At 41.5% G+C, this 27,596-nt stretch overlaps 1 protein-coding gene across 11 annotated transcripts in view; it reads right to left on the bottom strand.

Moving 5' to 3' along the window:
- Positions 1 to 493: 493 nt before the first annotated feature.
- LOC149080384 (protein FAM91A1) overlaps positions 494 to 27,596 on the bottom strand; it is a 609,292-nt gene continuing 582,189 nt past the window's right edge. For all 11 annotated transcript variants that reach the window (XR_016193568.1, XM_089239515.1, XM_089239507.1 and 8 more), the window contains one exon: positions 494 to 698. Coding sequence is in view for 10 of the 11 variants with exons in the window: in XM_089239515.1 (XP_089095641.1) it covers positions 564 to 698 (135 nt within the window). In the remaining variant the exon portion in view is untranslated. The remainder of the gene's footprint in view (positions 699 to 27,596) is intronic.

Here is a 27,596-nt window from a genome sequence, read left to right as displayed (position 1 = left end):
CCGAAAAAAATGTTTTTGTCTTAAGGTGTCGGCATTACCCTACTCCCCTTTCTCGGCCCACAGTATACAGGTGTTGTCACACCAAAAGCCTTTATAATATTAGTGTCTATTTGTATATTTTGTTTAGTACTTGTTATTATGAAAATGTTGCCACCACGGAAAAATTTGTTTGTATACTCCGAACTGATCAAGCGATCCCTTGAGTAGAATATTCTATTTTTATTTTTTATTTTTTTCTCGATAAACTATATTTTGAGGTGAAATTTGTGCGGATTTGATTTTTATGGACGACAAACGCGAAACGAAATCGGACTTGTGCTGTGAAGAAGACTTGTGTGTGTTGGAAAGTGAATATATCACCCGACTTCGTTGGTCGACGTACTCTTGCTATTTAGTCCCGTAGAACATGTGTTGTCCAATTTGGGATCGTTTAATTTACATAGATGGTTTGATAAGAAAGCACACATTGATTGAAACAATAATACAGTTTCACTTAAAGCAGTTTCAAAAAATATTTATTGATGCTATTCAAGTATTATTTAGATGGTCATTTCGTATCTTTTTCAAAGTCCATCCCACACTGATAACTCACCGTCGCAAAACAGCAAATTTCTCGAAGGCAATGGCAATTCAAAATCGTATCCAGCATGGTTCGGTAATAAAAAATTCGTCCCATAATCTGAACATGATATCATGCCCTAGAGAATATATTTTCGAACATAACTAAAAAGCAATATATATAATGTATATGCATGAAATAATTGAAAAAAAAAATTTCGATAAAAATCAAAATGAAAACTGCTTAACACGTAGCCTATACCACAGAGAAAAATTTATTTAAAAAATGTTTTTATTTCATATCATTTTCAGAATGTTTCACCAAAAGAAAGACAAATTCAACACTTCATTTTAGAATTCAAGTAAGACTTGTTAAACCAAGTAAAAAAATGGTTGAACCTCTCAAATGAGATTTTTAGGTTTGTTTAAAATGTAGACAATAAAAATTTTATACGGCCTCCAATCAAAATATTGTCAGTAGGTAAAAATTTCCGACTCTACTATATCCGAAGATGATGAGACACGAGACGATTCTTTCTATTATACAGAAAGAAATTGAATGAAAATTCACTAAGAAATTCATTTTGTAATTGAAATTTTTTCCCCACTTTTTACGTTTTTCTAAAGTCCTAAAATTATTTGACAATTGGTTAATTTTAGCACATAAAAAGTGGCAAAAATCAAGAGTGAATTGTCATTCAATTGTTTGGTATCTTTCAGCATAATAAGAGACGAAAATTTTACCAATTGCTGATTAGGAGGGAGGTTATAGTAATATTTTTGTACCTTCCCTGATAATTTTTTTTTTTGGGGGGGGGGGGGTAGAACTATCACAAAAATTTTTGCATGGGTTTCTCTCCACTTCAATTTTAATATGAACCGTAGAATTAATGTTCATTTCTGACACTTTTAGTGAAACACACAGTACAACGAGCTTGCTTTTCACCTTATGAGACCTCGCTACAACGATACTCCACATAACAATAAATCCCTCCACAACGATATTTTTTTTAGTTTTTGTTTGGAATTTCCTATTTTCTAATTTTAAACTCTTCTCGATACGATATCCTTTACTACGATAAATCCCATTAAAACGATATTTTTTAGGTCATTTCGAAACCGCTCTGCAACGATATTTTTTATGTTTCGCTCAAAATCCCTTTCAAATGTATTTTTAAATGTGTTTGTTCACATTTATTAAATTTTGAGTATTTTTTCTTTCGAGGGTTTTAGCAACATTGGTACTTTGCACTATTCTACCCTTTAAAAGAGTTAATGAAGTTGCCGTGAAGCTGCTTTCTGTGCTTACACATTAGTGTTGTGTGAACTACTTTATAGAGTAAAACAACCAAATGAAATTTGTTGAAAATCTAATAAATTCGATTTTTTTTTTCTGGGAATACACGTTCTTTAAAAAAAAAACAGAACACCCCAGAAATTTACAAGAGCAGATAACGAAGTGCTCGAACTGGAAAGCGCAAATCAACAGTACGGTTGCAATTTGCATTTCCATCTTCTGAGAGGATCTTGAGCGTATCGGTAGCAAAAATTTCCATAAAGTAGATTGAATGCGTCACATGTTTTATGGGGGATATCGATCGCCGAGTAATTTTTAGATTACCAAATCCACGTGAACGAAGCCGCTGGTAACAGCTAGGTTATTATAAATCGATACATACACATCACCAAGTACTATTTATTTTTATTTATTTATTTAATATATAAACCGGAGCAAGACCAATAGGCTCTAATTTTACAGGTGCACAATTCAAACTATCAATAAAAGTGGAAGGAAACAGCAGGGAATATCAGTATAAAGCAATAAAATATTCCCACACATGAGCATATGCAAAGAGGAAAATGCATAAAGATGACACTAATAAATAAATAAAAAAAATCCCCGAAAGCACATAACAAACAATAAAATAAACATGCATACACAAATGAAATTGCATTGTATAAAATTATATATATTCACATATAAATTAAAAATATATAAAAAAATGTGTATAAATTTTTAAAAAATTGAAAAATCATTGCATGTCATTTCAAATTAAAACTATCGATAGAACTTATGAGAAAAAGCAGCAATATCAGCAAAAACAATAAAAAAGATTTTGTTACCAACTTTTGAAACAAAGGGCAAAAAATATATGAAAAGAGATGACACCTATTAATAGGTATAAAAAAACGAACTCAACCATACAATGAAATAAGCATATATACACCAATAAAACTCTACATGATGAACTAAAATGCATAGTATGTTAAAATAATGAGAGATCAGAAGCGCTGAGAGAGTGACAAAATCTGTGATACGTGGACGAATATACGATATATCTCTCTCTCTCTCTCTCTCTCTGGTTGCAATTTGTTCCATACTTTGCAGCGGAAGCTATAAAATTTAGCATTACCCTTGGCAGTTGGAATTTTAATTTGTAATGGATGTCTCCTCGGTGATGCTCTGGCGGTGATTTTAAAAAATGGAGTTGACTGGCCAGTATGGACTGAGTTGTGTATAAGTTTGAAGTACAGCTTTAAGTCGGCTTCAAGGTGACGCCATTCTAATGAATGGACCCCCAGTCTTTCTTCGTATGAGCGGCGACGCCGACCACAGAGCTGCTTGGTTAATGACTTCTCGACTTTTTCGATGAATTTTATGCCTTTCACTTTGTACGTACACCATATTTGCGAAAAATATTCCATGATTGGGCGTATAAAAATGGTAAATGCGTGCATGAGTGTATTAGTGCATCTTTTTTATAGCCCTTTCTTAGGATGTAAGAAGCGCACTTCCCTTTACACACTATATTCGAATAATGTACGTCGAAGCTTCCAGTATTGCAACTGGAGATTCCCAAGTCGGGTGTAGGATGTGAACTTCTGGATCTCTTCGCCACCCATCGAGTAGCTTGAATCCATTCTGTGCCTTCCCCGCCCCCCCCCCCCTGTGCAAATGATTCCAATTTCATTAACTGATATTGGAAGACGTTTGACTACAGTCCAGTTGTGGAGACGTTGGCAGGGGAAATTTAGCTGTGTGTGTCGGAGGTGGGAAAGAAGAGTTTAACATCATCAGCAGATTGTACTAGCGGAATTGGGCGAGTGTAAAAAGTAATAACATGCGTGAATAATACAAACAGTAGTGGACCCAACACCGAGCCCTGATACACTCCGCTAGACACGCATTTTTTCCCAGAAAGGCAATCTTCGACACAAAACTGAAAAGTTATTGAGCCCATATATGACTGCAGTACACAGAAAATTTTTACTGGCACTCCCAAGTTCAATAGTTTTCTGACCAGAGGAGAACGGTCTTTTGATCGAATGCTTTGTGGAAATCGATAAGTAGAATATCAATTTCGGTTTTCTTTTCAATGGCGTTCGCCCAATTGTCGTGACAGAATAGTTGTTAAATTAATAATGGTCGACCAGGAATAAAACCAAATTTTGATTAGGAGGTACAAACGCTGAATGTAAGAAGTCTTTGGACCAGACATCTTTCGAATATTTTAGGAGAAATATCGGTCAATGATACCGGACAATAGTTTTAACGATTACAACATTTGCCTTTATTTTTGAAGATAGGACGAACTACGACATTCCTCCAAGAATTAGGTATCGTGCCACAGTCATAAAAAGAAATACTGCACTCGGGAAATAAGATGTCTGGCAGATGGCAGCGCTACACATAACAAGCATTACAGGTTTCACTACACGTACACGCACATTTCACCATGTACCAATTCGTTAGAGGTTCCGCAGAGGAATATGGACGAAGTGCATGTCTGGTTTAGTAAAAGTAGGAAATAAGATGCCTCGTCTCGTAAGGCCCTGTAGAAGTTACTAGGGATACCATCTGGCCCAGTAGAAGAGCGAGAAGGTAGTACATCTATTAAAGAAGCGATCATTCTAATATCAAACATATTGATGAAATGGGCTCGGTCTTGCATTAGGCCATCATCAAAATGAATCTCTGCCATGAATGGTGTCACGTGGGTCTGAAAATATGTCCACAAATATATCAGCTCCGTCGACGAAAAGACATGGTATGGATACAGCAGAAAGGAGTTTCCGTCGTGCGTCTTTGTAGAAGGCAGTGCTATTATTATTGCCACAATCGAGCGGAGGTGTGAATTCTCACTAGATGCAATGTACGCATGTTCTTGAGCTATGGTAAAATATAACCGTTTTTTAGAACACTCGGATATCTCCTCAAATTGCGACAAGCAATCAGTAATCAGTTTCCTCTTCCCAAGTATTTGCAGTTTTTTATTTGCTAAGTTGCTAGGTCTTGATGACATGCGAGGAATATACTTCCAGCAATTCAGAGAGAACGTTTGATATGCATCGAGGAGATATGCACTTTTCCTGGATAGAACGAAAAAGATCATGCAGTAATAAAGTCTGTCATAATCAGCTCTTCTGAAGTCATATTTAGCTAAGCCAGAATAATCATTGGCTATTGAAACAGACAGTCGAAAAAGACATAGTATATGCGGTGGGTTGTCGCTAGTGCAGTAGGGTGGCAATGATCGTATGTCGATTATGATTTCGGGAACAGTGCACAAAAGAAGATCCAAGAAATTCTCTCCTTTAGTGGGAAAGTCAACCAGTTGATTAAATCCCAAGACTGCAATAAGAGGCGAGAAAAAATCGATTAGTTGAATGTGTAAATATGTGGTGGTATGAATCCCACATTTCATGTTCTCATATTCAGATCGCTAACCAATACGATGGGATATCTAACTGTACAGTATAGCCTGAGAGTATCGAATAAGTCTTGCATCGGAAGATTTATCCGGGGGTATATAAACAGAGATCACGCGTACACACTGAATACCGATTCTGATGTCAAAGACCAGACATCAAAATCAATTTCAGCATTATTTGTATCAGTTCTCGCCGTAACACCACATGGATTTGAATTATTTTTCCGAATATCCTAGCTGCCAACTTTTGAAAATGAAAATTACGGACATTTTCGCGCGGACCAGTATTTTATACTAAAACCACTCCCTAATAAATACAAAAGGAATTTTCCCAAATAAAATAAGGATTTTCCACTCATAAATGTTAAAGCGTAGGGAATAAAATCCCTACTCAAAAATCGAAGTCAAATAAAATAAGGATTTTACACACATGAAAGTTAAACCCTTGGGAATAAAATCCCTACGCAAAAAACAAGTGAAATTGGAGACCAAAACTTCAATGGTGATGTAAAAAAATATACATATTGTGTTCAATCAGAAACGATGTGAACAAACATTCTACGCTAACGATCGCAAAATCATCGGAAGATGAAGGAAAAAAGCGTCAGTTTTTGAAGAACACTGACTTTATGTGACACTTGCTTGATGTTTTTTGATTTCACATGGATGATGATGTCAGTCTTTTCACCATGGCCGATGTTTATGTCTGTAACACAACTGTGTACAAAAAGAAAACGTCGGCCCTTTTCTGGAACATTTGATGAAAGGAACAGTATTCATGCTTTGTTATCGCACGTACGCAACTTCAACAAAAGAGGAAGTTTTGACCGCATGCGCGTCATTATAATCTTCAATTATTATCTAGGACTATTGGCTGCTAAGCTATTTCCCTGCACGATAAAGCAAACAACTTTTCTTGTTACCATCAGAGGGTTTGTAAAACTTTCTTAAAAAGAAATTTCCCAATATTCCCCCATTTACGACGTGTGACGTCATTTCGAAAGGGGAGAAAAACAGAGTAGAAATTCCTTAGGAGTTTTCAGAAGCGGGGATTCTTTTTAAATGAGGTAGGGAATTTTTAAGAAAAATAAGGGATTTTTTTGTGATTTTCGGAAAAATTCGGGAGATTCAAGAACTTTTCGGGAGGTCGAGAGATGAAGCTAAAATTCGGAAGACTTGGCAGCCATGGAATATGCATACACCACCCCAGGAGCGAACAGTTTGTCGGATCTAAATAAGTCGTATCCCTGCGGGCATAGCAGGGAATCGGGTAAAACTTGGGGATAGCCGAATGAATTATTGCCAGAACTTTGCCACTGGACTTACCCCAGCTTCGTGGCAGAGTCCGGAACACTATTTTGTGTCAGAAAAAAAAAGAACAAACAAAAATTTTTACAACATATTTTCCCTGGACGATTGTCGCGATTAACAAATTTTGTGGTGATTACAGACGAATGGAGTTGAGAGTTGGAGAAAAGTTTCGGGGTTTCGTTAAGACGGATGAATTGAATGTACCCATGTTAGGATGGAGGTATATTTTAAAAGCAATTGGAGGGGAAAACAGGAGGATAAAAAAAAACGAAATGAAAATCTTATTGTGTGTGTGTGAAATATGAAATAACCATCGGAGAGAGAGAGTCATCTCGCTTAACACCTTATTGGTGAGCAAATGAGTTTGATAACTTGCGGTCTAGAAGACGGCATCAGTTTTATTGGGTTGAGTTCACTTGCTCCGGTGGATTTGATGAAATATACAAAATAGAAATATTGTGTGGGGGAATATATACAATTATGCATCATCCGTGCCATCTCGCTTAGCGCCTTATTCGGTAAGCAACATGAATACGACAATATGATTACGCACGTGCTGTGGACATGAAATGCATGAAGAACTTGAATAGAGGAAAGAGAAATACAGATATACACATTTATATACATATATAAACTGAAGAGCCAAAAAAACTGGTACAGGCATGCGTATGCAAATAAAGAGATATGGAACCAATCAGAGTACGGCGCTGCTGTCGGCAACGCCTATATAACACAACAAGTGTCTGGCATAGTTGTTAGATCGGTTACTGCTGCTACAATGGCAGGTTATCGAGATTTAAGTGAGTTTGAACGTGGTGTTATAGTCGGCGCACGGGAGATGGGACATAGCATCTCCGAGGTAGCGATGAAGTTTGGATTTTCACGTACGACCAATTCACGAGTGTACCGTGAATATCGGGAATCCGGTAAAAAATTAAATCTACGACATGAAAACTGCGGCCGGAAAAAGATCATGCAAGAACGGGACTGACGAGAATCAATAAACGTGACAGACGTGCAACCCTTCCGCAAATTGCTGCAGATTTCAATGCTGGGCCATCAACAAGTGTCAGCGTGCGAACCATTCAACGAAACATAATCGATATGGGCTTTCGGAGCCGAAGGCCCAATCGTGTACCCTTGATGACTGCACGACACAAAGCTTTACGCCTCGCCTGGGCCCGACAACACCGACATTGGACTGTTGAGGACTGGAAACACGTTGCCTGGTCTGACGAGTCTCGGTTCCAATTGCTTCGAGCTGATGGACGTGTACGGGTATGGAGACAACCTCATGAATCCATGGACCCTACATGTCAACAGGGGACTGTTCAAGCTGGTGGAGGCTCTGTGATGGTATGGGGCATGTGCAATTGGCGTGATATGGGACCCCTGATACGTCTAGATACGACTCTGACAGGTGACAGGTACGTAAGCATCCTGTCTGATCACCTGCACCCATTCATGTCCATTATGCATTCCGACGGACTTGGACAATTTCAGCAGGACAATGCGACACCCCACACGTCCAGAATTGCTACAAAGTGGCTCCAGGAACACTCTTCTGACTTTAGGCACTTCCGCTGGCCACCTAAATCCCCAGACATGAAGATTATTGAACATATCTGGGATGCCTTGCAACGTGCTGTTCAGAAGAGATCTCCACCCCCTCTTACTCCTACGGATTTATTGACAGCCCTGCAGGATTCATGGTGTCAGTTACCTCCAGCACTACTTCAGACATTAGTCTAGTCCATTCCACGTCATGTTGCGGCACTTCTGCGTGCTCGCGGGGGCCGTACACGATATTAGGCAGGTTACCAGTTTTTTTGGCTCTTCAGTGTATAACTGCTAGGTCGAGTCGTCCCTCCCTAAACCTATTTTGGTGAGCAATGTGGGATTAGTTTAAATGATGAAATCAGCTCTTCGGTCTTGTTGTTTTGGTTGACTCGCTCTGGCTGGTTATATTTACATTAAAAAAATGAATACATATGAAATAAAAACTACATGCAATGGTTATTATGAAACCATTCGTGTCCTCCCCCCTAACACCCCGGCTAGAATAGCGGAATGAAGAACACTTGTGGTTATCACATTTACATCATTGTAATGGAAATTTCATAAAAAATTTTGTTCGGGTCCCGTTAGTATAAGTAATCAGATCACGAGAAGAGTTACAGGAACTCCCCTCTCTAGAGAGGGTCCATTTCGACGAGGGGAAAACATAAAAATTATCCCGGGTTGCTAGTAAAGGCTGTCTTGCCGCAAATCGGTTCTCTCTCTGTATGTCCCGGTATTCTTCACGCTTCAGTCAACTCCGTCAGTCTTTATGCTTGAGTGAGCTGTGCTTTTTCAGTTGGCGTTTATTAAAAGATGTACTCGAAAATTGTTGTTATAAATTGTGGAAGTAAATTAAATTTTTTAATTTGAAAAATTTAAATTATTATTAAATTTAATATTTTGAACTAAAATGTTTAATACAGAAAGAAATTTAAAAGGAGTAAAACTATTTTAAATTAATAATTAAATTACTAAACTAATTAAATGAAATAAATTGATTGTTAAATTACTTTAAATTAATAATTTAATACAAAGGGAGTATTAATAATTTAATAATAATAATTTATTACTACTGTAAATTCAGAGATGCCACTGTACTCTAATTTACCAGGTTATGCACAAAATCTGGGTCCTTTTTGAGTGAAAGTGGGTCCCTCTCAAAAGAAAAATTATCTTGAAAAAAATTATGCACCCCTATAATTCACTGGTATTTCTGTGAATTTTGTTCCAGCATGCCCCAGGTCTTTGCTCACCTGCTTATATTTCTTCGTTGAGACTGAGCGGTGGGTCATGTTCTGGGTAGGAGAAGGTAGGCTATCTGTGAATCAAGTAATTCATTTCAAAAAACATGTTCTATCCAAAGGTTCATTTGGATAGAACATGGCTGTCTTAACAGGCATACGGTTAAGACGTGTCCAGTTTGGCTCTCTATACGATAGCTCCCCCATTCTCCCTGCGGCGCGTATGTGTTTAGCCGACGGTCAAGTTTTTCCCTGCCCGGAGAGTGCGAGAGCTGCTGTAAAAATCAACTGTTAGCAAAAACCCAAGTTTTGCTTTTGTTTTTGTAGAGTGTAATTCGCGGCGCATATTCTGGATAATTTTGATCACGATATTCTGACGTTCAGGTCTGATTTCAAGGAGCAGAAAGCAACATTTTTGTGAGTGTGTGTGTGTGTGTGTATTCGGGTGTGGACTGTTTCAACATGGGATACAGGCGATATTTTTGTGACAGTGATATGTGATCCTCGCCTCTTTCGTATCATATTGGATAATCGTAAATGGAAATCCACTTTTGAATAACGGGGTAAGTCATCTGCTTTTTATTTTTCACGAAGCAACCCCTTAGGGAAATAGATATACTCCCCCGCCCTAAATTTCTGATCTCAATCACTAGTAGTCCAAAGACTCGTGAAAGGCGCTAATCCACCTTTAAAGATTTTTGTCTCTATGGATCGAGCTGTTCAGACTCCATAACATTTTTTAAATATTCTTCTTCGCCATTTTCTTTCCACTGGCCTAAGAGAGAAGAAAACACTACGAGCATATGTAAAGAAGGACAATGAAGGAAGACAAGCTGGTGACAACGACCCCCCCTCTCTCACTCAATCTGTGAGGAAGGGAAAGGAAATCGTCCACACAAACTCGCCCCAGGCCATTCAAGGGGTATTTCTTCTTTTCCCTCGCGTAAATACGATTCCTGCATACACATCCTCTCCACCCCCATCGCTTTTTTTTTTTTTTTTTTTGGACTGCAAAATTTTTGTTGTGAATTGCTGCTACTATTCTTTTTTGCATCTCGTAAAAAGAAAGAGGGGATATATAGAAACAATGAAGAGATCCCTGCTTATATGGACACCCGATACCACTGAGGAAAGAATTATGCTGGAAATGTCGGACCGTCCTAATTCAACCCCCCAAAATGGCAGCATCGAGGGGGCCAGCCTGCTGCAGGAGGGCTTTAATGCCGATCTCCACTCTGAGGAATGGATAACCAGCGACACAGAAGTGGAAACACAAAACAGTGCCGATTGTAGTTTTCTCGCAACCCCAAAAAACAAGGGACAAATATCGACTCCCTGGCCTAAACGTGTCAAGCGAAAGGCCATAATGTTAAAAAAAAAGAAAACAAACAAACTTGCGTCCCCTCCCCCTGATAAAGAGGACACTGAACAGTCAGCATGTGGGGGCGCACTCAGGCCGGTGCTCACACCCTCTAAACGCAAGTGTAAGGTGACAAAATTCCTAAAAAAAGAGCATCTTGAGGTAAAAGCGGCACAGCAACTGTGGACTCTACTAACCTCCCCAAGGAAAGGGGGTAAGAAAGAGCGCCCTTTGGTACCGAAAGGGAGGCAACACGAGGCATTCAACCTCCTGCGAGAAATTATAGATCAAGCCAGGATTAGCCACGCCCCCAACGCTGCAATCGATACATTCAGGACGGCAGACGGGCAAATATTTCCCGCGGATGACCCGAATGGTACTACAGTTGTATTTGGCGAATGAAATTGACCCACTGGCCTACGATATGCCCCAAGATGAGTCGGATAATCACAACCTTCAGTGGACACAGCCACCAGCAAGTAGAGGGGGGCACCACAGATTCAACGATTTGGAAGGGTCGAAACCGGGAGAAGAGGAACCCGCGGGAAATAAAATACAAAAAACTCATACATCAGTAGGGACACAAACAGAGGAGGAATCCAGCCCGACAGCGTGCAACGAGAGTACTAAGACACAGGATCCAGTGACGGGATCGGGAGCGTCAAGCGTACAGGCAGAAGTTGCGGAGCAGAAAGTTCATTCGGAAGTACCCACCTCAATCAGTGAGGATCTCACGGCTGGAGAAACAGAAGTGGGAAAGAACGTACCCCAGAGTATCACACAAAAGAGCTGCCAGGAGAGACTATTGGCGATGGCAGGATACCCCTGGAAAAGGTGGCGAGCACAACATCCCCATATTGAAACGCATCCAGGTGTTCCGCGGAATCAAGACATTGGAGCAAATAAGAGCGTATTAACTTCAGGGCCCACAGCAACGCACCAAAAGATGCCACAACTAATGACCACTAATTCCCATGGACAGGAGAAGAGCCATGACAACCGCGGCCAACACAAACCTGTCCACAACTTGCAAGAAACTGAACAAGTCAAGTCAAATGATAAGATCCGGATCAACAGTGGCTTCTATGGAGAAAGACTACAAATAGCAATCCACAATCATCTCGCCCCTTCAACAAGTAGCAATGCCACATACAATCTCAACAAAAGAACGGTAAGCAGACCCCAAGCTAAAGATGGTAAAGGAAGAGAAGGAGCAGGGATCGGAAAAGTAGTGGCAGGGGGAATAGAAAACAATATGAAAAAAAGAACCGCGACAGACAACACCAAACCCAAGAGAGTTGAGACAAGGATAAACAGAGGCAACGGAGAGGAAAGCAGCCTTGCCAATCCCAACAAGAACTTAAGAGAGGCGTGGAGGAATACTGGCTCACGCCAGCTGTACTCACAGGCTTTGCTGCGCAATACGGTGCACACAGTTTTGATCTACCCTCGCCTGGAAGGGGAAGATACGAATATTCCATACTTATTAGAAGATCACTTCAGCTCCTGTGAAAATGAGATCAAAATCAAAGCCATCAGAAAAATATCCCGAGGCTTTGCTGTTGACTGTTTCAGTGAGGGGGATAGTGAGACCATTCGACAAGCGATACTTAACGTTGAGCACCTGAGAGAAACCCTAGATACAAAGCTTCCAGGCAAAGCAAGACACCATATTATGGTGAGGGAGGTTAGACGTACATCGACCTCAGAGAAGGTGGCAAAGTTACTAGCTAAAGCCTTCTCCACCCCCGAAGACGCGGTTATCTTCAAGACCTCCCTACGCTCTAAGAACCCGGACACCTGGTATTTCAGGTACCAATAAGTAAAAAAAGTGTTGAAGCCTTGCGTAGGGGACATCTACTCTTGGGCTTCTTGGACTACAGGATATCGGAATTCAAGGTCACCAATCGCTGTTTTAAGTGCCAAGCATTCGGGCACAAAGCAGCAGACTGCAGATCAGGCGATCCATTCTGCGCTAAATGCGCAGACAGACACAATACCCGGGACTGCCAGATGAACAAACTGCACTGCATAAACTGTCTGTGGTCAAACCAGGCAAAGGGCACCCGATTCAGGTCAGATCATATGGCTTCAAGTCTGAACTGCCCCTGCTTCAAAGCATATAACGGGGCGCAGCGCAGTGCAGCACAGGTCGAGAGACACTCCAACCAATAATCAAACGTCATTAAAGACAGGAAAAGAGAAGAGCATCGGTGACTAACTTGGTATGTCTAAACTATCAACCAATAAACTGCTTCCTTCTCACGTGGGAGTAAATCCATCACCCGACAGCAAAGTCAGAATTTTACAGATTAACATGGACCATGCTCGGAAAGCCACAAACCAACTGATGCAAACAGTGGCAGAACTCCGGGTGGACATAATCCTCGTTCAAGAGCCATGGGTTGCAAACGGGAAATTAAAGGGGATCCCGATGGCTTGGCAAAAATGGTCCTCTGCTAACCTAAAGGCTGCCATATTTATTCCAAATCCAAATATTAGAGGAGCAACGCTGGCGGTGCACGACCACACGGTTGCAATAAAAATCGGCCTGATGGGGAAAGAGCATATCCTCATCAGCAGCTACTGCTCTCCAATCCAAGACATCACGCCAGCATTGGAGGAAATTTCAACAATATATAGAAAAGCAGGCTCTACACCTACGCATACTGCAATGGACCTGAACGGTAAAAATAGTTATTGGAACTATAAACGGGAGGACGATAGGGGACAGGCCATCTTGGATATGGTCATAGAGCGAGATCTGTATATCCTCAACGGGGATAACATCAGACCGACATATCAGCTCGGGGACTCAGAAGGATGGCCAGACCTCTCACTAACGAATACGAGACAGGAAAGCCCAACTAACTGGCAGGTAGGGGAAGAGGTCACACAGAGCAGCCACAAGTATCTCCACTGGTGGCTCAATGACGCCCCTCTGGTGGAACACAGAGTAAAGTTTAGTTCCTCCCAGAGAAGACTGAAAATATTTGCTAACAAGTTCGGGAAGCAAGCCACAGACTGGCTAGATAAAATATCAAATTGCAACAACATCGAGCAACTTGAGCATACCACCACCTCTCTCATGCAGACGTTGAAGTTAATTGGCGAAAGAACACTCCAATCCCAACACAGACTGGCTAATAGAGAGGTGAGGTGGTGGTCATCTAAGCTGGCAGAAGAGAGAAGAAAACTAAGGGCCCTGCACAAAAGATGGGAGAAATCAGCCGATGCGAACAAAGCAGAAGCCCTAACCAAATATAAGAAGCAGAAGGCCATTTACACCAAACAAATGACAGCAGCAAAAACGGACGCATGGCGCGCATTCTGTCATAGTGCAGTCAACCCATTTGGCGCTGTCTACAAGGCTACGGTGAGAAAGTCCACGCTCCCCCCACAAGTGCTACTCCTAGGTGATGGGAAGAAAACGATCCTCGAAGCAGTAGAGGCCGAACTACACACACTATACCCAATAGATGAGAGCGCAGATCTGGCTGAATATATATCTAACGAAGATGAAAATGTTTCTCACATCGCAACCAATGTCAATCCGGAACCTAGCATTACTAAAAACGAAATCGAGAGAGCACTAGCGAGAACAGGCAAGAAAAAGTCGCCAGGGCCTGACAAAATAACGATCCCCATGCTGACCATTATACACGAAAAATTTCCAGCTATCCTCGATGCCCTATACAACAAATGCCTCGGACTGAATTCAGTGCCTGCGGCTTTTAAAACGGGACAAGTGTTAATGTTCCTTAAGAATGGCAGATCCCCCGACAACTTGGACTCGTTCCGGCCCATCACATTGCTGCCACACATGGGCAAGATTCTGGAGCGAATTCTGGTGCAACGTCTCACTTATCACCTCGACAAAGTGAATTTTTTCACCAGCACCAATATGGCTTTCGCATGGGCCGCTCCACAGAAGAGGCACTCTGTGACCTGCTGGACGCCATCGATGGGGCAAAAAGAAGCAACCGCTATGTGGCACTTGTGTCCCTGGACATAAAAGGAGCATTTAATTCACTGAGATTCCCCATTCTCCGAAAGCTCCTAAAATCAATTCCGGCGCCACGTGAAATAACAGCAATGTAGGGTTCGTTTTTAATGACTGATTGTCACAATCATAATCACTGCCACTTTTATATATATTACTTGGTTTATTCATAATTTCTCACAATAACATATTACACGTCCTCCTCGCTTACAGCGAGCCTTTTATTACCTCCTGAGTCCACAGGAGCCACTCTCTAACTAACCGAAAACACACCAAGCTTCTTTTCTCTTCGTCGAGGGCCTTTCTCCCCCACCCACGCTTTCTACTCCCATCATGCTCCTTCCCAATGGGGGAAAACCTTACATTACCCCCTTCCTAAGCGTGAAATATGCATAACATATTTTACAAGACAATCTGATTACATGCATTGATACTGATAAAAGAAACTAGGATATGATCAAATAACACGATACTGATAGCAATAAATATTTACGTAATTTGCAATAAAACGCAAGTAACCATTAATGTTCATTATTTCAGTTCACACAATTCATTCTGTTCGTAAACGTGATATCACGTCTGCGCTTACGTTGTCTGTCCCTGGAGTGTCCGCTTCCAGGTGTTGTGATGATGGTCGGACAGTATGAGTTTTTGTTCTGCCCCTACTGATGGAGTAATTGAAGCTCTGTCTGAGACTTCGTTCTTTCCCAAGGTTTCTAGAATATATAGGTTCTTTCCTCTCAACTGGCAAGCCTCACATGCACACACAAAATTCCTTCGTATCCTTGACAACCCCCTCCCAATAAAATGAGTACTAGATTCTGTCATTTGTTTCTTAGCACTCTTGTACATGTCCCTCAAAAGGAGTTTTACGGGCCCTTCGCAAAAAAACTTTTTTTTTTTCCTTTGGTAAAACCAACCCCCAACCCCTTTGTTGAAGGGCGCAGCCCGCCGTATCCTCACTTACCCTTCGCTGCTGACTCCCATTCAGCAACCAGTGGGTCGCTTCTTCGAAATTCTTCTTGTGGGGTGAGGGTGTGCTCTGTTTATGTTTTTTCCTCTCATCCACTCCATCTCTCCCACCCTGCTTTGCCTGCATTTCGTTGTTCGTTATATGCTTCTTGTTCGCAGCTGCGATCTTTTGGGCCTTCACTTCCCCTTTGAGTAAGTTGATAATTTGTGGATGTAATATGGCCTCCTCACTTATGTGGGGTGTAATAGCGCACAAGATGGCTCTGTGGTGGACTACACTTGTTTTGTCCGTTACGGGAATGGCCAGATTGATGTGTCTCAAACCTGCCAAAATAGGCTTTCCGAATGCAGGTTTCAAATATGTCTTTGCTTTAGACTCTGTCTTGTGGCGAGGGACCAAATCTTCTCTTAAGACAGATATTTGGCAACCTGAATCAATCAATGCATTCACAATTTTTCCCTCAATGCTAACTTTCATTCTCTTCAATGCGGTGATAGATTGGATATATCCGGAATCCTGTCTGATATCGTCACTGATACCGATTCCTGTTACTGAAAACGCTTCTGTATCTTGTGGTACACTTTCCGTTTCTATCTGGTTGACTCTAGTATCCAAATTACCTGCTCTTCTATTACTCATGCTGACTCTGTTCTTATTTTCAGGACAGTTTCTTTTTACATGGAATCTTGACGAACAAATGAAACAACCTTCCTCTCGAAGTGGCTTCTGATCAGAATATTTCTTTCCATGGTCATGCTCACGAAAATATCTATTCTGTTGGTTATCATAACATCCTATGTCAGAAAAATTTTCTGAATGTGAACCGCTATTATTTGTCGCACTCGTGTAATTATCTACTTCTTTCGCGAGTTTGACTGCATCTAACCAACCGTCTGTTTCTTTCAACTGTATATAGGTTCTGATGTTTGGGGACAGGCTTTCTTTAATTTTATCAACGATGACCAATTGTTTCAAATCCTCAAATGTGCTAACTTCCCTCGACTTGAGGTATAAATCTACAGCTGTTTCCACCCTGACCGCATAATGACTACACGTTTCCTTCGTTTTCCTTTTCATTGTATCTAGATTCTTTTTATGTTCAATGGGAGTGATTTGAAATTCCTTCAAAATTATCTCTTTGATTCTGTTGTAATCATCAAAATTGGGTTCTGCCTGCCTCATACTTATGCATCCAGCCTTCCCCTTCAAAATGCATAGTATAATTTTCCCATGGTATTCCTCCGGGACCTCATACAACTTGAATATAGTCTCTGCTTGATGAAAGAAAAAAGGCCAATCCTCTATGTTTTCCGTCACCTCTGGTATTACACCTTTCATTAAATTCAAATACCCAATAAAATCATTATTTCCACGTGTTCCACGTCTTTCATTATGTTTTATTCTCTCTACCTCTAATTCGTGGTTTCTTGCTTCTCGCTCTGTTCTTTCATCGATAATACTATTTAGTAATTCTTTCACAAATTCTGGTTCATAATGAGGGCTTTTCATGATTAGCTCTTTCAAATCCACAACCTTTGCGGCTTTGGGGACTTCCACCCGTAACTCATCTGCTAAAATCAGCAGGTCCTCTTTTCGTCCCCTGGCAAAGACGGCCATTTTTAATATTTTTTCTTCTTTTTTTTAAAAAAAAAATCAATATCGAATGAAATTACTGTACGAAATAGTTCGGTTTCGCCTGATAACAAAAAAATGTGACCGCTCACCTCGGTATAGGCGAAAGTCTTGATGCTCGTTCGTTTCTGCCGATGGTCGAGCTTTCACATGAATATTCCGATGTCTTGAGACACTGGTGACCACCCAATGTGTGATCAGCTACGCCAAGTGATCAGTCCTGATCCTTCTATTTTGTCAACCGCTTAACGATGATTTATTCCTGCGATCACCTTCGCACAAAATAGTCAGTTTCCATTCAGTATAGTTCTACTGACCGCACTGCTGACACCACTATGTAGGGTTCGTTTTTAATGACTGATTGTCACAATCATAATCACTGCCACTTTTATATATATTACTTGGTTTATTCATAATTTCTCACAATAACATATTACACGTCCTCCTCGCTTACAGCGAGCCTTTTATTACCTCCTGAGTCCACAGGAGCCACTCTCTAACTAACCGAAAACACACCAAGCTTCTTTTCTCTTCGTCGAGGGCCTTTCTCCCCCACCCACGCTTTCTACTCCCATCATGCTCCTTCCCAATGGGGGAAAACCTTACAAGCAACTCTGGAGAATCTCCTGTTGGACAGAGTTATAGGCATGGAGACACAAGGACAGTTCGTCTCTCATCACCAGACCAGAGGCTGCCCGCAGGGCTCATGCTCGGGCCCCATGCTATGGAACCTGGTGGCAGATCAACTGCTCAAACGCAATTGGCCGGAAGGAGTGAGAATACAAGCGTATGCAGATGACGTCCTCCTCCTTTTATCGGCCCCGAAAATTAATGGCGTGACGGCTAGAGGGGCGACTGCGATGAAGATAGTCAGTGATTGGTTAACAGAGTACGACTTGGAAATTGCTGCAGACAAGTGCCGGTACATTTGGTTTAGTGAGAAATCCCGTCCCACTATCAAACTGAATGGGGAGCCAATTAGACATTCTGCTACCCTCAAGTGTCTAGGTCTAACCATAGATGGCAAACTAAATTTTTTAGCACACATGAAGGAGCAAAAGGCAAAGGCCATGAGGACCCTACAGCGAATGCGGAATGCAGCGGGACCGCAGTGGGGCCTCAAAACAAAATACCGAAGGATTCTCTATACCCAAGTTGCGGTTAAGATAATTACATATGGAGCAGCCGCATGGGGGTCCTCTATGACGGTCAGAACGCAGCGCATGCTGAATTCCGCACAAAGAGGATTTCTCCTGTACATGACTAGATGTTACCGCACGACGTCTACCATGGCAATGCAGGTGCTGGCAGGTACTCCTCCGTTGGCCTTGATCACGCAATTCCTTGCAAAATACGCCAGACTCACCAGGCTGGGAAGAAACATCACGTCAGCAGGAATACACCTTGACTCAACCAATTATGAAAGAAATGCGATAGGATGGACCCAACACCCTGCCAGTGAGCCCATCGATGCCCAGATAACAACCGATGAGCAACTCGTGGACCCCAAATGCAAAGCAATCTACACAGATGGCTCCCAAACAGCGGACGGGACGGCAGCAGCCCTTATATGGCTGACTGATGGAATCACTACCAATCAATGGGCCGCGAGGCTGCAGGACGGTTGCAGTGTCTTCCAAGCGGAGCTGTGGGCCCTCAAAATGGCTACAGAGCAAGCCATAAAAACAGAGGACAGAATAAGGATCTTCACGGATAGCAGAGCTAGCCTGGAAGCAATAAGAGACCCGCTCACACGACACCACAATGCCAGACAGATCCGCAACTACCTGACCACCAACAGAAATGTCAGTCTGCACTGGGTGCGAGGTCATTCTGGTATCCATGGCAACGAGTTGGTGGATAAGCTCGCCAAGAAAACCACCAAATCTACTCAGAGCGCAATGTTAATTAAGCTTCCCCCTTCCCATGTCAAAAGACTTCTGAAAAGTCACTTATTAAAAATGTGGCAGGAGGACTGGGACGAACCTGAACACCCAGGCAGACTGATTCACGATATCCTACCTCGAGTCGGATGGAGGGCTGCAGGATGGTCCCGAGAGAAAGCCATTTTCTTTACTGGTCATGGACCATTCCCCAGCTACCTCGAGAGATTCAAAATATCTAACAACAACAAATGTATGTGCGGAGAAGTCGGCACACCACTCCACTATGCCACCAGCTGCCCTTACACAAAAGTCTTCCACCTGATCAAACCAAGGCAGGAGCTGGTGAAGGAGTGGTTTAGGAGGATGAGCCGGCTCGAAAAAGAATCACGAACTCTTGAGAATCTCGTGCGCTATCTCGAAAAAGAGGGCCTTGAAAAACTCCACAGGAGGAGAATAGACATAGGCAACCACACAACTAGACCAGATCAGCCTACGAGAAGATCCAGCAGACTGGCAGCACAGGCAGCAACACGGCGCCATTGAACAATAAGTTAGCGACGAAGTCACGGCCCAAGAGACCCCCGGGACAAACTGTGATCAGGGCTATGAATGGTTGTGCATAAAAAAAAAAAAAAATGAAAAATGTCGGTTTACATAGCGGCGTGAAATCTGTATGTATATAATGTATATATCATGTAAATATTTTTCTTTTGTCTTGCTTTGTAAATATTTTTTCATAAACAATAAAAAACCCGCATTAGCCCCCCCGAAAGGGATTCGGCAGTAAATTGTCCCTAGACGATTTGCCGGGGCTATTGTCGGCGAATTGAATTGGATAGAACATGATACAACATAGATAAGATACAACTTGTTTTCGTGGTCCTAACAATAAGTAATTCTCATTAAGATTTCCTGTTTAAAGTGTTTTCTTGTTTACAACGTTTTTTATGACGGTTTTTTGAAAAACGTTATAAGCAGGATCCGCTTTAATTAACAGTTGAAGGCACACATTTATATATTTACTCATAATCAATCTATAAATTCTCTTCTGATTGATTTTACATTTCGTTAAAAAAATCTTAGCACTTTCAATATCTTCTGATCAAATTTAAAGCAAATTAGATTCTGTCTCCTCTCTCGACACTTATTCATACTTTCCTGGTAAAATTATTTTATTTTCCCTCTCTGATGGTCCACCATTCTGATCTGTCACCATTTAACTGCCACATACTTTAACACCTGAATATGGGAGCTATATCAGAGAGAGAGATTTGTGTTGGAGAAACTTAACAGTGTGCTTATGTGTGTGTGTCCAGCATTTGGCGTGTTTTGTGTTCAGTAGGTATCTCGCCCCGTAACTAGATACTTTCTCAAACATGAGAATGAATTTGGTGCTCCCTCTAGTCCAGAGCCCAGGACACTAGACCACCCTGTTCCTCCCAGTTGCGGCCCTGCATCTATCCTCCAAACTGGTATTTGAAACTAACATTTGAAATTTAATGTATGCATATTTGTGTTGTAGGTCTGTGTGATCGCCGTGGCAACCAGAAGTTTTTCCAAAGAAATAGCCAACTCAAAATTTGAAATGTTTAGATAATCACATTTTTAGTCGATTACCATTGCGGAATTGCAAGTTCCAAACCCGGATTGTCACCAAAAGCAAAATTTGATTTGTGGGGGAGGTTATAATGGGCCCTTTCTTTCCCCCCCCCCCCGGTTATCAAAAATTAGAAATATTTTTGTAGAGAATTAAAATATTGGAATAAAATAATAAAATAACTTATTTTATACTATCTGCGAAGAATTAGATCCTGGTGCCCCTCCAGAAGCCGATTATGCGTGCACACCCGTAATTCCCGCGATGCGAAACGGTGACTACCACATAGCAGCTAGATGAGAAAACTGTGGATATTCAAGGTCGAGTTTTTACAGATTCGGTTTTTTTCCCACGATATCGGGAAAGTTTTACAATTTGTACGGGAGTACGAATCCTTTACGATTAAAAAAAACTGCGCATTCGCAATATTGTAGGAACAAGACGAATTTAAGCCGTATAGACGCGGTCTTTGAGTATCGGCAGATAGCCACGAAAGTACCGTAATTTCCCGTATGTAACCAGAAGAGAAAAAATCCTCAGGGAATAAAAAATCCAAAATTTGAAACTTCTGTAACACGGCTTCTCATTCAGAGAAGCAACCAGATATCCCTCATCTTAGAAACCCGCGTGCATATCAATGCAGTAGTGTACAAAGTAGTAAAACCAGTTTTTCAAGGTCGCGCGATCATGATGCATGCTAAAAAGAAGGAAAAAAAAAAGGAAAAAAGTTAAGAGGTTTTTCCTCTCTACTTTTTTCTTCTTAAAACTAGGAACAAAATTTTTATGCGTCCTTTTCCGAAATTCCGGGGATTTCTGGCCGGAAATGGAATCTCTGAAATTATATGGCATTTTCTTCGGTTTAATTTCTATACCGCAGCAAGAGAATGCCACCTGCTAGCAATGAGCCATTCTTCTTCTGTTTACCTTCTCTTATAGCCATAATCATCGTCTTTTTTCCTTTTTTACTTTCTCCACAGAAGCTACTCATATGGGTTTTTCAAATAGGTGACAAATGCAGTAGTGACAAATAAAAAGATTGAACATGCATGCTTATCAAGTTTGCAGTTACGTCTATAGCCACCTTAAGGGCATGTTCCCCCGAAGAGCAGGGCTTACAAGGATCCAGCCCTGGGGCCCTGGATGATTCTAATCATTTTTTTACAACTATAAATTCACTTTAGAGTGACCGTCGAAGATTCCAGCCTGAGAGCCCGGCTGCAAGATGTGGGGGGGGGGCATGCTCAAGGGTATCGGAAGCATGGTCTTGTCATGCTGCAGCAGCGATCCTGGCTAGGATCTCTCACCGGTCGCCCATACTGAATTTACACTGTGGAAAAAAAAAGAAAATTATAAGAATTCTCTTGGGTTGGATTTTGTCAGCCCCATCCTTCTGGGGACCATGGTCGAAAATGTTTTGATGCATGGAACTGATTATTGAAAAAAGGCTGGAGTTTTCGATCCCTTCTGCGGAATAAAAAATACATATTTTTGCATTAAAATAATGTGCTGTAAGTGCTCGAGCAGCCGGGCCGTCTTAAGAGCATCACGGGCTTTTCCGGGCCAAGTGATTTTTCTGAGGCCCTACCACGTAAATTCTGGAAAATTTCAACCAGATCATATTTTTGTGAATCTAATGCGACAATGCCTTAACACAACACTGACGAACAGCCGGTGTTTACGTAACAAAAACACTGCGATGACGACGTTATCGAGAGCACTGCCGTGGCGCTTTGAGTGAAATTTCTAAGAGGCTAAAATAGTACTAAAGACGCCAAACGGGAAAGCACCGTTGCTAATGCGCTATTCTCGATGGGCAGTTGCTTTACCTGAAAAGAAATAATAGAATCGTCCGAAGTGCCGTAACGTGACGTAAGCGATGTTCTTCTCGTGATCGGTGATATACATGCTAAGTATTGTACATGTAATAGTTATGTAATAGTAGAGTGGCAGTCTTGTGGATATGAGTTGTGTTGTTTTTTGTTTTTATCTCTATTTCTGTTTTTTTTCCCCTTATATTTTCGCAAAACTTAAAACATTATTTTATAAATCTTGTGGACAGATATTTTGTTTTTCGTTGGCGTGTATATATTTGACAAGGCTTGTAATCCTTGCTGCTGTGTTTTTGTTTTTGATTATTTGAGTGAACCATTGTTTTCTGAATATTTGTACATGTGTAGATGTTTTGTAAATTTGCACTCTGCGGCATAGTGAACAGGAGTACCCACCATACCGCAGGCAGATTTTTCTGTTCGGCGGCGTTTCCGTTCGTGTAGACATATAGGGAATGGGCCGTGTCTTGTTATGAAAATAGTCACCTCCCTATTCCAGTTTAGTGTGTTGTATGTGACTCGAGGGACAATTTCGTGCACTTTCCTAGCTGTTGTTCCTTGGTCCCAAATTTGCTGCCATTTTTGGAGGGTTGCTTGTTTAAGTTGTCGCTTCAGGAGCGTTAGTGGGAAAGGGTAATCAAGTTTATTGTTACAGTTGATTGCAGCCTTGGCTAGAGTCTGCTCTCTCGTTTCCAAGATTACCTACATGGGCCTTGGTCCAATCCAGGAAAATTTTTCGGTTATCTAACAGACGCCGCCTCAATACACGTACTATTGTTTCTATTCGTTGGATCTAAGAGTGCTTGAAGGGAGGAGCGGCTATCAGTTATTATTAAAACTGGTTCTTCTGTTCCCGTTGCGTATTGTGTAGCTGCTTCTATCGCTAACAATTCTGCTTGAAAGTTACTATTGTTTTTATCTAGCGCTGCTTGCCATGTTTGCTGTTCTGTATTGTTTGTGTATACACAATAGGCTGCCTCGAAGCCTTCATTGGGTTTGGACCCATCTGTGTATATGTAGGTGTTTGCTAGTTTTATATCGTGGCCGTCAATCGAAATTTGATTGGGGATAGTTGAGCAGGAGGGGTGGTGGTGCCAGCCATGCTCCCGTGCTTCAAGGTAGTAACTTTTGTTGTGTTTTCTTTAACACTTTGTTAGCCGAGTGGATAACACATGGGTATTTATTTTGATGAGTATTTATTATTACGTTAGACTTAGATAGATTACATACATATAGATAGGAAGAATTTATAAAGCGGAAAGAGCAGAACATTTAGACATCTTGTCTACTTGATGTCCGAGGTGGAACTCACTAGTTCCCCTTACACAACACTAGGTGGCGTTGTATGTTCTTATCAGTTTAGTTCTTTTAGTCATTTCTTATAAGGACACCACATTCCTCCCCGCTAATTTAAAGATCCAACCGGACAGGAGCTTTCCTGGTTCGTTGGGAACGTCGCAAAGGAAAGGAAGTACTGGACGTCGCTGGTGCCTTAGCTGGTGTTGGTAGATCGCTACTGATCTCTGCCGGAGTTGTCTGTTCTTCTGGAGCAAACTGCACTTCGGAGTCAGCAGCGACAGGAGTTGATGAAAGTTTGCCTGGAACTCGGGGTATCACCAAGCTTGGCTGGACTTGATTGCCAGCTGCTCTCATCTGGTCGATGTGACGTCGGAAGAGAGTTCCATTTACATCTACAGTGTAGTGCAGAACTCCGTCTTTGTTGAGAACAGTTCCGAACTTCCACTTGTTATTGGCGGATCTGTAATCTCGCACAGCCACACGATCTCCTGGCTCGAAAGTTCGGTCATAGAAGTCTGTGACCTCATTTCTGATCCTTTCTTGAACCCTGTTCTTGATATTTGGCAAGACTAGGTCTATCCTAGTTCGGATTTCTCTTTTTAGGAATAACATTCCTGGGCTTTGCATGGTAGTCGCATTTGGCGCTTTTCTGTAATTCAACAGAAACGTGCTCACTTTTTGGTAGATGTTTCCGGGAAATCTTTGCATCGCCCGAAGGGATTGTTTTAAGGTGTGAACGTATCTCTCTGCCTGCCCGTTGCTTGATGGTTTGAAGGGAGCACACGTTTTGTGCTTTATTCCATTATTCCTCATGAATATTTCAAACTCGTGTGATGTGAACTGAGGACCATTGTCACTCACTAACACTAAAGGCAGTCCAAATCGAGAGAAACAGTCCCGTAGGCATTCAACTGTCTTGAACGTGTTTGTTGATTTCATCGGGTATACTTCCATCCATTTAGAATGAGCATCGACTACGATCAAAAACATATGCTCGAATATGGGACCTGCGAAATCTACGTGAATTCTCTCCCACGGAGCACTCGGGTATTCCCAATGGTGTACCCTTGCTTTCACCGGATCGGACTTGAATCTGGAGCAATCTGGACAGTTTTTAGCAGCTTTTTCTATGTCGCTATCAATGTCCCTCCAGTAGACGTAGGATCGAGCAATTGCTTTCATTTTAACAATGCCCAGATGGCCTTGATGGAGTTCATCAAGAATTTGATTTCTAAATTTCTTCGGAATAAAAACTCTTTGGCCATGCATTATACATCCGTCCTGCAAGGTATACTCGGCTTCCTTCCCTCCTAAAGGTTCACCGAATTTCAATTTCCTCAGCAATGGACCCAACTCTTCATCATTTTGTGTCTCTTTTGCTAAATGTTGAGCTTTCACTGGTAGTGTTTCGATTTGATTCAACTGGAAGAGTTCTATGTCATCCTTGACAACTAAGTCTTCCGACCTCAAAGGAAATCGGGAAAGACAATCTGCATTTCCATGGTTCTGTGTGTTACGATAAATGATATCGAATTGATATGCTTGTAAGATCAAGGCATAATGCAGAAGTCGAGTAGCCGTCAACACTGGTAGACCTTTCTTCGAGCTGAATATCGCTACCAAAGGCTTGTGATCTGTTATGAGAGTAAATCTTCGGCCTTTCAAGTAAAGCATAAATTTCTTTACTGCCCAGATAATTGCCAAAGCTTCTTTATCAATCTGGGAGTATCTCTGTTCCGTTTTCGTCAGCGTACGAGAAGCGAAGGCAATTGGTCTTTCTGTTCCATCTGGTAAGACATGTGATAGAACTGTTCCTATTCCCACTGGAGAAGCATCCGAAGCAAGAGTAAGAGGTAGTGTAGGATCATAGTGCATCAAGATTCGCTTTGAGCAAATTTCCTTTTTGATCTTCTTGAATGCAGTCTCACACTTTTTAGACCAACGCCACGGAACGTCCTTTTTTGTCAGCTCATTGAGAGGATAGGCAATGGTTGCCAGATTAGGACAAAATTTCCCGTAGAAATTTACCATGCCCAGAAAACTTTTTATTTCCTGAACGTTTTTCGGTGCGGGAACTTTCAAAATTGCTTCAGTTTTCTCATTTGTTTCACTTAGGCCATTTTCATCAATTTTGTGACCTAAGAAATTTATTTCTTTTTGAAAAAATGTGCTCTTTTTCAAATTTAACTTCAGCCCATGCTCCTGACATTTTTTGAAAAAATTTTTCAAAGCCCTGAGATGTGACTCGTCATTTGTTCCGGTCACTCTGGCGTCATCCATAAAAACTTTTACACCATTTATTCCTTGGAATAGCCCATCAATGTACCTCTGCCATATTGCTGGAGCTGCATTTAGGCCGTACATCAATCTTTTACAGGCGTATAACCCCTTATGAGTGTTTATGGTTAGGAGTCGTTGACTGTCAGGGTGCACTTTCATTTGCAAATATGCATGACTGAAATCCAATTTTGAAAATCGTTTACCCCCATTTAAACATGAGAATATTTCTTCAAACGTTGGTAAGGGATGCTGAGGCACCTCTAGCTTAGGATTTAATGTGACAGAATAATCTGCACATAACCTTATGGATCCGTCTGGTTTCACCACGGGAACAACTGGTGTAGCCCAATCTGAAGTTTCAACTCGCTCGATAATGCCTTCTCTTTCAAGCCGGTCTATTTCTTTTTCAACCCGGTCTTTTAATGCGAAGGGCACAGTTCTCGCTCTACGAAACTCTGGGGTAACATTTGGTTTTAGCTTTAGTTCCACTTCATGGTTATTTATCTCACCCAATTTGTTGTCGAAAATTTCTTTATAATCATCCAACAATTTTTTGAGATCCATGTCATTAGCGGTCCTCACAGCCTTAAGAGAGTTCCAGTCTAGATTGATTTTGTATAGCCATTCACGGCCAAAAATCGTGTCTAAATTTTCCCTCACCAAATATAAGTTCAAGTGCAACTTTTGTTTTCCGTACTCCACTTTCACAGTGACATATCCCGCTGGGACAATTTTTTCTCCATTGTATGTCCGGAATACTAAATTCGTAGGTTGAACTTTTTTCTTCGAGATTTTTCTGAATCTCTGTAAGCTCATTACTGATACTGTTCCACCCGTATCAACTTCCATACTCACTGGTTTATTGTCTATGTTGACAGTAACCATCATCGGAGGCTTTTTCGGCTCTTCACTCAATGCCCACTCTAACCCAAACATGGAAACGTCATTTTTGTTTTCCTCAACTGAAATCTGTTTCTGTTTGTTAGGTGCCGATTGAGTCTTCTTTGCCGCGTAGCAGGCTTTTTCTATATGCCCGATTTTTTTACAGAAGCGACATTTGCTAGCAATAAATCTGCAGGAGTCTTTATCGTGATTTGTCCCTGTGCATCGTATACACGGCGGATATTTGACAGCGGCGGCAGAGTAGTTTCTGTTTTGCGTGGGGAGTTTCGTTTTCCTCTTCCCCGCTTTCACTACCTTCAATTCTGCCGGCTTCCCGATAATCTCATTCGCCCCCTGAACAGCTTTCTCCATCGCCAGCGCGATCTTTATTGTTTTGTCTAGCTCGATGTCGTCTTCCTCAAATAAACGATCGAGGATCGCTCTATCTCGGAGCCCACTAACGAAAACATCCC

This window comes from Pholcus phalangioides, unplaced genomic scaffold (assembly GCF_987345545.1).
Source record: "Pholcus phalangioides strain wild (caught in Gottingen) unplaced genomic scaffold, Ppha-v1.0 ptg000011l_1, whole genome shotgun sequence".
In the NCBI taxonomy this organism is placed as follows: domain Eukaryota; kingdom Metazoa; phylum Arthropoda; class Arachnida; order Araneae; family Pholcidae; genus Pholcus; species Pholcus phalangioides.
This window is presented reverse-complemented; position numbering and strand designations above follow the sequence as displayed.